Source organism: Rhamphochromis longiceps, linkage group LG13, assembly GCF_057381845.1.
Source record: "Rhamphochromis longiceps isolate RC_006_pf linkage group LG13, R_longiceps_female_GT1.1, whole genome shotgun sequence".
Taxonomy (NCBI): domain Eukaryota; kingdom Metazoa; phylum Chordata; class Actinopteri; order Cichliformes; family Cichlidae; genus Rhamphochromis; species Rhamphochromis longiceps.
In genome coordinates this window covers 11,879,107-11,890,199 of record NC_140569.1, presented here as the reverse complement: position 1 = coordinate 11,890,199, position 11,093 = coordinate 11,879,107, and the positions used below count along the sequence as shown (strand labels likewise).

General features: G+C 38.2%; 1 protein-coding gene across 1 annotated transcript; it reads right to left on the bottom strand.

Moving 5' to 3' along the window:
* Nucleotides 1–1,744: 1,744 nt before the first annotated feature.
* On the bottom strand, nucleotides 1,745–7,834 carry il22ra2 (interleukin 22 receptor, alpha 2). Its single transcript, XM_085427660.1, has 6 exons — nucleotides 7,674–7,834; nucleotides 6,467–6,581; nucleotides 5,077–5,261; nucleotides 4,508–4,653; nucleotides 3,620–3,777; nucleotides 1,745–3,104 (listed from the first exon to the last, which is right to left on the bottom strand). The coding sequence occupies exons 1-5, from the start codon at nucleotides 7,735–7,737 to the stop codon at nucleotides 3,628–3,630; spliced, it is 660 nt and encodes a 219-aa protein (XP_085283786.1). The 5' UTR covers nucleotides 7,738–7,834; the 3' UTR covers nucleotides 1,745–3,104; nucleotides 3,620–3,627.
* Between the last annotated feature and the right edge of the window lie 3,259 nt (nucleotides 7,835–11,093).

Below are 11,093 nucleotides of genomic sequence, written 5' to 3'. Positions count from 1 at the left end.
AACACTTGAGTTTTGCAGTCGGGGTTACTGTCACATATTTAATTGCTGTCCGTGAGTACACAGGAACAGATCACATTTCTGGACTACGTCATGTGTTACCATGAGGCCACGCTGTCTTGAGGTAGATTACATACTGGACCCGGGTAGAGATGCATGTGTGTTTCCACCCAGAATTCCCTGAATGCGGGTAGAAAACTGGAAGTCCTTCAAAGCAGACCTGGAATCTTCTCGTTTAGGAGTTGTGGTCATGTGTTGATAATATGGAATATGGAGTATTTATAGATGTTTTTTCTTTGTTAAAATTGTCTTTATTTGGCACACTGCAGCAGAGCGGGAGGAACGCATCAGCCGTGAATGTTCATGTGAGGGAAAACCCAAATAAACTGCTTGGATGTTTAGGATTTCTACAAAGCCCATAAATGTGCACACAGGAGAGTGTTTACTTACTGTTTAGAGCATCAACTGCACAAAACTGCAATACTTGTACTGTAAACCTGATAAATGTGTGCCTTTCAGCTTTGTCGTTTAAAAGCTCGGTCACTCAGTCATAGAAATCAGCCCCAGTTTGGTTGGTTTGATTCTGTGATAGCGCTGTTACATGTAACTGGTTTTAACGTTTAGTTGAGTCAGGTTGTCGGTTGTATCTGTTTCTCTTTGTACACTTTTTATACAATGTTAAGCAAAAGGTTTTTGCATTTAGAAAATATTCCGAGTCAAGACACCGTTTGCCTTTCATGATCATGCTAGTTTTCCTCAGTATTCACAAAGGGCTTTGAATGTTGATTTGTCAACATGTTTCTTCCAGACTTGTGTGAACTTGACAGTATGCAGAGCTGATAATGAAGGATATATGCTGGACCCAATGCCACCTGTAATTGTTTAGTAAGTAAATTGAATATAAAAGTGGCCCACTCAAGTATTCATTTACTAAAAGATATGAATTTCCAAATGGTGTAAATATAACTGATTGCTCATGTGTATCTCACTGTGGCATTGTATCATTTCCTGTGTTGCTGTGTTTTATGACCACTGAATTCAGAGCAGCTCTAAACACTGTAAAGGGCCTTACTGATCATAGGGCTGTTAAAAGTGAAATAAATTAAGGGCATCTTTAAACACCAGCATGCACTGCTGCTATAACACTGCAGACCTGAAACATTCCCAGACACACATGCCAATATATTTTACAAACTGCAGCAATAATATTCGTGAATCCAGACACTGCACATTCAGGCTGTGTGGCTACAGGACCAAAATTCAGCTCTATCAGCACTAAGGCCTCTCAGTCCTCAGGACCAAAACTACTAAATGAACTAGCTGCTAGTGAGGAGTTCCTACAAAGAAGGCGACTCCACATGAAAACGCCACAAAGATCCTCAGTGTGAAGCACTGTAGCTGAAAGACCCACCGCCCTCCCAATCAAATGAGAACTTCCTGTTAAATGCAGTGCTTCCTTTAAATCACTGAACACGTGTCACGCTGACTGTGTCACATTGAGCTTAGAGTACGTCTGTTTCAGTGAGCGCTGTTTGATATCATTACAGTATTTGTCATTTCATGCCTGATTGATGAAGAGTATCCAGTTTATCAATGTTTTCAATAAAGTCTAAGTCGAGACTATTGTCATTGGTTTGTCTTTTTTTTTTTTCCAAACACAGTTTAAAATATAATTTCAGTTTTTTGTGTCATCTGAAGATGATTTATGGGGATTCAATTCAACTAGTAGTTCAGCATCATGTTCAAAAGTTCCCCGAAGATGCTGTGAAACCCTCAAAAAGCTGAAAGCTGCCTCTGCCTACAGAAGCAAACCCACCAAAGCGTGGCACAAAGACTGGATGGTTAAAGGACAGGGCCCAGATTCAAAGGCAAGACAGTAAAGTTCATGAGATGGTCTTTTTTTCACAGCTATGAATGGGAAAGTAGCAACAACACAAGACTAAAATAATTTCTGACGCAGTGAGGTGAAGCTACTGTTGGTGAAGACCCAAAGCCCAGACCTACACCATCAGAACATGGATTTGTATTATTATTATTTTCCAAAGTCCTGCCATTCAGGGTAAAAGAAAAAGTAATCATTCTTAGACAACCATCAAAAACACATGGTTTGAAGCTCAACTGCAAGTCAGTCACCCTTGATGACCTCAGAGGGTTCAGTCGCTACTTTTAAATCTTCCTTAACAAGCAAGCTAAGTGCACAGATTATATTATTATACGACACATAAGTATAAAAAATATCGTAGGGTTTTTTTTCCTATATTTCAAAGTATTATGTAGACTCCTAGCAAAAGTTAAAAAGTCTGACTCTTGAAATCTGAAGGCACCACTATGGTGACTCTGTCCTTTAAGTTTGTATTCACTGTCGTCTTGGAATAAATCTAAACTACAACAACAGAGTAACACCAGAAAAAAACACACTAGAATCAAAGTTGCTGTTTTTGCATATTACTGAGCTTTAATTTAAAAAAAACTATATATTCATGGCTGCACAAATAGGCGTAACACTATACCTTTGTAGGCAATAAAATACAAAGAGGAGAAGACGATGAGAAAACTGCGAAAACACCACCAGCTTTACTGTTTGTACAAAAAGGGTCCAACTTACAGGACAGAGGTCAATTTCAACAGTGGATTTTATTTGTAGTGTGATACATTTAGCACAGTACATTCTCATACAGTTTTCTTTTAGCAGAGTTTTTTTCTTTACAAAAAGCTCTCTTAAAGACGTTAAAGCAGCATTCGCTGATCCTCACTGCTGGACTGCGTGCGAGAGGTATGAGGAAACAGACATAAGTTGAAAATATATCTTGACCATGTGTGAACGAGCACACCAGATTGCAATAATATTTTTATGATTTATGGAGAGGAAAAGCTGCCTGTGAGTTCAGAATATTTTGCCATGAATAGAAAAAATTTAAAAAAATACTCTTTAAGTTTAAAAAAACAAAAGCAATCCTCTTCCGGTGAACGTGAAAGTTTGCCTTCATATGAGGCCTTTAATGCTTTGTACAATAAAGTGCATCACTTTTACTTGCACGGATGTGTGTGGCTGTGGCCGTCGAGGTAGCGATGGATATTTAAAGCTGAAGGGATGGCCGATGCTGTGTCTGCAGAAAAGAGAATAGAATTCAACTTTATTGTCATTGCACATGTCACAAGTACAAGGCAACGAAATGCAGAGAGAAGGAAATCAGCAAACGGAGCAGTTCTGTTTTGTCTCTCTAAAAGATCTAAATATGGTGAAAAGGGCGGGGTGAGCTGGGGTAATTACTGTCATCATGTACAGACTCATGATAGGATTACTCCTCCAGGGTGTTTCTTTCCCCTCCCCTCTATCTCAAAGCCTCGGGCGATTGTGATGTGACAAATGATACTAGACATCTCATCCGGGTGATCTTTTGTTGCAGCAGTATTGTTGGTCATCAACAATACTCTCCAACGGGTCGGTGTGCAGGCAACTAAAACACACACCTGCAACAGTTTCTCACAGATATGGCGGCTTTGCGCTGTGGCAGGAATTTGCATCAGTGGTGATCTACAGGAGCTAGACACGTCTCTACCCTGCAGCTGGCACGACATGATACGATGCAATGATGTGATATGAGGGAATGTGTTTTCATACCTGTGTTGTCAGAGGGTAGTGACGCATTTCAGAGAGCTGCGGGCGCTGTGCTTGCCCTGCAGAGGGAGGACGATCTGAGCTTGGAGGCAGTATTCTTCTCTGTGATTCAGGTCCTTCAGAGTCAGCTTGTGAGAACAGCACTTCATGTCAAACACCTCCTAAAGGAGAGAGAGATAAAGAGAGAGACAGTGAGTGTCCACCAGCCCTCAGCGGTAACGGGCGGCTGGAAGCAACAGGTGGTGCAGTTTGACAGAAAATTTCAAGAACTACAGGCGGAAAAAATGCAAATTGTTTTGTTCTTCTTTTTGTTGTTGTTCTTGTTTTGTCAATCATCTTTTGCTGCTCTTCCTCTTCTTCCTTCTCTATTTTGGAACTGTGCACTGATTCCACTGTAACCTTTCAATTTTATTTGTTCTAAGCTCCGGGGAAAAAAACAAATTAATTTTTGCATACTGCTGTGACGGCAACTGTTTGTGTTTGTGGAAAAAAAACTGCACGCCACCTTCTCTAAAGTGAGTATTTGAGTGTCACAAACAGCGAGGAATGAATTGACAATGAATAATTTACTAATGTTTACAGTGAAACCTGGAGAAAAAAAGATGCAATCCGGTGCTTATCATAGAGAAAATGCAGTGATTATTGATTATTATTTCATTCTTAAATGTTGAAACGTGTGCTAAAATTGGGGAAATGTAGAGATTTCAGCATGTTCAGCTGTTCTGACTTAAATTCCCAATTAAGTGTGATTAATTTATCACAAGTGCACAAATCAAACACAGTTTTCCCATGGAATTACATTCAGGATGTAATGAGTCTAAAATAAACCCGGCCTAATCAGTGTGGAGATGGATGCGCAGCAGGGTGTTTGGTGTGAGTGTGTGTGCGTACTTCTTCTCCACTGGGGTGTGTTAAGTAGATCTTGTAGTACAAATTGCTGTGCAGCTTCCGGACCAGGTCTCGGGGGGGCTTCACTCGGACCACAATGGCTGGTTGTTCGGTTACATTCAGTCTCAGCACAGGGGGGCTGATTTTGGCTGCATGGGAAACAAATTTCTTTGAGCTTATCCGCAGAGCGATGAACACACAGTTGTGAGAGCGTGAAGCAACGCAGAGGAAAAGAGAGGAAGCAGCGGAGAGTATGCTGCTGTTGTTTTTAACTTAAAGAGGGAAGTCTAAAGAAGTCATGTGACTGTGATTGGATTGCAAGACAATGCAACCTGAACTTTGGAGCTTTTTTTTTATCTGACATTAGTTATATATAGTTTGGAGAGAGCATTTTTTAACTTAACTTAGATCTTTGTTATGCTCTATTTAAATAGCTGAACCAGCTCATGAGTGTCTGTGCACCTGGCTTCAGGCTGTGCTTGCTGCCATACGTTCCTGCATCAGTTTGGGGAAGTGAGAACGAACGGAAAGAGGATGCAGACAATGATGCGAGAAGTTGTGTAAACACTCACTGTCCCAACGCGGGCTGAATCTGGGGGAGAGGGCCCAGGCTGATTTGCTGCTGGTGGCCACAGACACAGCACCAACTCTGGCGTAGTACCACTCTCTGGGCTCAGAGGTCATGTCGCTGAGGTCACAGTGGTGCTTCCGGATCTTTTGACAGCCTGGCACATCGATCCACTCGGGCTCGCCATAACTGAGGGAGAAGACATAAACACAGAGGATGGTTATTTCATCCTGTGCAACCTACCCAGCATCCTACTGAGGGTGCTGCAATAATATTAACACAGATACTCTGACTCATTGAACCAACAGCAAGAAGATCAAAACTACATTTCAAGTTTGAAAAACGTCGTCATGAATTCCCTCTTACTTTTGCAGTTTTGCTTCCACCACCATAAAATCACACTTCCTCCACAGCTCTCTCTCTCGGTGTACTTCGAGACCGGTTTCCGATCTCAAATCTCAGTTTTCTGCATTATTCGCTGGCTTATTCGCACCAATCTACTGTTGTGTTCAGCGCTGTCGGCCGCTGTTTTGTTTAGTCTTTTTCAAAAATGACCGCTGACAAGAAAGCCTCATTTCTGCTGTTCAATACCGAAGAAATGTAAACTTTTACAAATTATGCCAAACTGCAAAGGCTTAGTTGTGTCTCTAATAAAAACCTCTATAACTTTGCTCTGCTTCACTTCAGCAGCATCAGGTAATGTTCATATATTGATTCGTGATTTTTTTCTGTTTTTGATCTGCTGCAGATTATTTTAAGGCGGTTATCTGCTATAAAAAGCCAGGACTCGAAAATCTCCTTCATGTTTTTCTTTGGTTTATCCTCCGTTACAAAGGTGTCTGCTGTGATGCTTACACCTCCGATGAAGTCTGACAAGTGTCAGCTTTGTTTTTATACCTAGATATTAAAAAATATGGATATGTACTGACAAATGATCAGAATTATGTTTCTGACTGTCTCAGTGAAAATTGAATTGAATCAAATCGAATCGAGACCTTGTGAATCGAAATTGAATCTGTTATAGAAATCAAAATTGATACCCAGCCCTACTCCAAAACTCAGCAAAAAAAACTGTATGTCAGGAGCTTCGTGGCACGAGTCAATACTTTACTCCATGTAGTCTAACTCAGTAAGTTCCACCTTAACTGCAAAACACTTCATTTGCTGATACATCAGTAATAATGATACAATGATCAGATATAATGCAGAAGAGGCAATGTTTCGCTGCTGAATGAATGCTTTTATTTTGATATTTTGCAGGACTGTTACTTGTAAAAGAGTCTTGCTTCCTTTTTTGTAGTTAAAACTGTGCTCCTGCACGTACGTGTGTGTGTGTGTGCGTGCGTGCGTGCGTGTGTGTGTGTGTGTGTGTGTGTGTGTGTGTGTCCTCTCACATCTTCCACTGGACGTTGTACTGCAGAGAAGAGTTCGTGGTGGGTGGAGTCCAGTTCAGGATGTTTTTATAGTCCACTGAGTCAAACCTCACCTGGCTGGGTCGAGGCAGTATCACTGGAAGTGTGAAAACATAATGAAGAACAGTCTGGGTTTATGCAAAGACAATGTCCATACTAATGTGTATTATTCAGAAACATAGTAAAGATAATGATCACATACACAGAATAATAGTATAGTAAATACTGTAAAGGTAAATGACAACATATAAAATCTGTTAATTTTACACTCTGAAAGGCACTGAACCCCAGAATTTAGTAAGAGTTTTCTAAGCTTTTCACATTACGCTGCATGGATTTTATAGAGGGCAACTTGCAAAGAAGAAGATGCTTTTAACATTTCTAAAAGATCAACAGCAGCTCCTGTCCAAACTTAACACACTGCAGTTAAATTATTAGTAAAAAAACAAACAAACAAACAAAAAAAACCCGAACACACAAAACAATACAAATAATTCTCATGGCAAAAATCATCTTTTTCTCACACCTTTGTCTGTTGTTCTTTCTGAACAAACACAGCAGCGTCGGACCAACTTTGTTTTCACTCCCAACAATAACATTACACTTCATTCTTTATTTCAACAAGTCTAGACTTTGATAGGGTAGGAGCAGGGGTAGGAGTTAATAAGTATGTGTATACTTCTTCCTACTCCTTTTCAGACCAAACAATTGTTATTTCATGTTAGACGAATGTGTTTTATTTTATTATATTTCTTTTTTGCTTGTCTGTACAAATACGTGTGTGTGTGTATATCTACACATATATTCGTATCCGTAAACGAAAGTACATGTAGACGAGTATATATTGGGTTTTTTTGTTTTTTGGTTGTTTGTTTTATTATGTCTGAAATAAATAAAGATACAATACAATCACTCAAAAAGTGTGTTTCAGTTGTTCAGGATTTACTAATGAATTTTAGACTAGGGAAAAGGTAATGAAAAAGTAGATTTCTAGCAGAAGATGCTGTAAGTTCTCCTATTGGTTGGTTTGGTTTTCTGTGGCACCAGTAAAGTTATACTTCTTGGTTTTATTATGGGAGCAGTGAGGTGAGGCAGATGTAAATCAGCCTAACTTTAGATCAAGAACAGCCCTAAACCACATGTTTTACATGGAAATAAAAATACAGAGAAATAAATTCTAAGAAGTTACCTTGTGCTGTGACAGAGATGCCCAAGTTGCCCAGCAGCGCTGCTCCAAGCAGGAGAGATGTCATGGTGTTTATGTGGTTTGTGGACGACCAACGTGCAAATGTTCACAACGAGCCACACTGGACTGGTGCTGTTGGAAACACCCTTGCCTTTAACATGCCATCAACTTCCCCTGGCGTTCCTTATATGGCATTTGGACACAGATATAGGATATAGTGTTACTTATTTGATGTAATAAGATGTTTTTTTTTCCTGTGTTTTTTACAAATCGTACAAAAGGATCCAAAACAAAAAAGTGTCAGATCACGTTACTTGTGTGCCACCCTAATGTGTGCTAAAGTATTGAATATCATGACTTTTCTGGGTCATTCCTGCCGAAGTCAGTTTTAAAACACAAAAGACACAAAGCTCTTACAATAGCAGTAAACCTGAGGATACTTGAGTCCCCCCTCATTCTTTGTATTCTGCTAGGAAAATGGGTTTACTGAAACTCCTTCTAAACTGCTTTTACTGCATTAGCAGTGTGTTTGGGATTTCGGTCATGCTTAAAAATTAAGCTGTTGCCAATCTGATGCTTGCGATGTATTGTTGGTACCACAATCTGATGGCACCTTTCTGTGTTCATTATTCCATTTTTTAGCAGTGCAACTTCTTTTTCAGCACTTATCCAGTTTCCTCAATTTTTTTAGGGACAGAAGTTTTCACCTTATAGCTCTTTACAAATCACTTTGTTGGCAGAAAATACCACTTTATGCCTACCAAACTGTTATCTTTGGCATCTTTGTATATTTACTAAAGAAATCAGATTGTATGCCTTTGTGATAGGCTGCCAATAACAAAGTGTAGAAGGCTCTGATTTAAAACTGGCTATTTGCTAAGTGTGGGCAGGTTCAAGGACTGGACTAAAATTTGAAAATAAAAAAAATTGCGTGAAAAACATCAACACAACTTAAAATTACAATATTTTGTTTGGCAAAATTGTGTCAATACAAGGACACCAAATATTGATATTTTATTAAATAAATTAAAATACTCTGGGAATACTACTCCTCCCGAGATAACATTAGCTAAGGAAACTTATTCGAAGCTAATGGCTTAGACACCCCAGCAAAAATAGGACAGCAACTTCATTGCATCTAGAATAAGTGGCTGCGTGGTAACTGTGTTGAATTTCTTCACATTCTGTGACAGATCGTGGCGACTAAATAGTTGTCCAAAGCCATTCAACGGGTTACCTGATAAGAGGTGAACTTTCCAAAAGAAGTCGCTGTCTGCCTTGGATTGACTAAAATCACTTTCAGGGAGATTGTTGAAGGTTTGCAAATAAATATGGTCTATTTTCTAAATGCAGACAGTTTTCTAACATGTTGCCATCTTTGTCAATGAGCACAACGTGAGGGAACTCAACTGGCTGGCTGTTGGTTGCATTCTGGTTACATTACTGTATAACAGGAAACTTGGTCAGCATATTGGAAAATGTTAAAAGTCACATTAATTTCATATTGTGAGTGAAATATTGTGCTAATAATAATAATAATAATAATAATAATAATAATAATGTGGGTGTCTGGTGATTCCCACCTCATCTAAAAATAAATGAAAAACCAGCCAATATTGAAGCAAAAACACAGACATGGTCATTTAGAAAGACTGGAGAATTTAAGTAATCTATTGCTCAAGATCACTTTGTTTGTTTGTTTTTTTAAATACAAGAAACTCTGGCTCTTTAGAAGAATTGGGTTAACTCACTACTTTTGCACAGTTCTGTATAATGCAGTGCATTGTGTGAAAAGGTGCATTTCCCATTAATCTCAGTGTCAACATGGAAACACCTTTAGTAACCCAGATGTAGGTTACTCCTGCTAAGGCCTTTGTTGGTTCCCTGTCGTTCAGGAGGATTACCACACTGCCCCATTTCTGGTCTACCCAGTTATAAGCAATGCTAATCCTTGTGTAAGAGTTTACTGGAAATCTGTTACATAATGATTTCCTATGCATGACCTGCCCCTTTTCATCACACTTCATATTTCCACTCTGTGTTCATTATCAGGTATATTGCCACCAGTGAGTATTTATAGCAGCTGTTATTAGGTAATGCAGAACATGAACCTATGCAAATTACTTTATTATTTTATTTGACATTATTGCAGCTAGACTTCATCTTTTCTTTTTCTTCATAATTTAGCACAGGGGCAAACCCTTCAGCAGCCTTTCAGGATTTGAAAAATATTAATTTAATTTAAAACAAAACAAAAAAAACCGTTTTTTTATACTAATTAACTGGTATACTGATAAGTGGTTACACTCTACTACATATTAAAGTAGTTGTGAAAAACGTAAGTCGAAATTAACATTTGAAATAGTTAAAAGTAATTGAAAAAAAAAATCAAACATACTGTTTAACAACAAATTTAAAGTTGAAAGCTACAATTTGTGGATATGCAGATGAAAGTTTGAAAAAAGTAACAAATACATATCAAGCAGCTACATGGTATGTGTAAATGTTAAGCTCATTTAATTTGTTAGCTATTAATATTGAATGTGGTAAAAGTGTCATGGACAATATGTTCCTGGAAGTAATAAATAGGCAACAAATTAACTAAGTATGTAAATAAATGGCAAAATTTAAACATAGCAGTAAAATGTGTAAGCTTATATCTATTGAATCAAATAGTGTTTCAATAAACAAAGTATATGCAACACATGAGATAGCATCTAAAGGAAAAAAAAATAACAAAATGAAATAAGAAGTTGAATAAAGTAAAGGATAAATTCTGGATACTAGTAATAGATCAATGGAGAAAAGATGAAACGCATTTGGTAAAATATTAAAGCAGGTAAAACAGACAAACATACGCGCTTCAAAAGCTAATATTAGATGTCAGCAAAGTAGCCTAATAAGTAGCAAATAGTAAAAGCTTAAATGCTGTGGGTGAAAGGTTAAAGTAGCTGAGAGCAAGAAATATACAAATGTAAATTACATCCATTGAATTTTGAAGTTAAAAGCAAATCGAACACACCAACTCTGAAATCGTGATTAAAAAAACAAAACAAAACAAAAAAAACCTCTTAAAGTATCTGAATTTATAAGTTTTAGTCATTCAGGCCTTTTTGTCTTTAACACATTCTTGCAGTCGAATTGGTGTGTCACTGGGCTTTATAGATATCTGCAGCTGGGTATCATTGCATATCAGTGAAGATGTACAACACTGCCTAAAATATGTATAATGTAAATACAACTGGGCCTGGTACAAAACCCTGTGGAACTCCTTAATTAACCTTAGGGTGTTAAAAGCTCCATTTATTTGAACAAGTCTAATGGAGTCTAATAGCTTTTTAAAGCTCTTAAGAATAAAGGCTATGAGTACTTGCTTCTAAAAGTAATGGTTAAATGGTGACACTATAAGGTAGCAACAAGGGC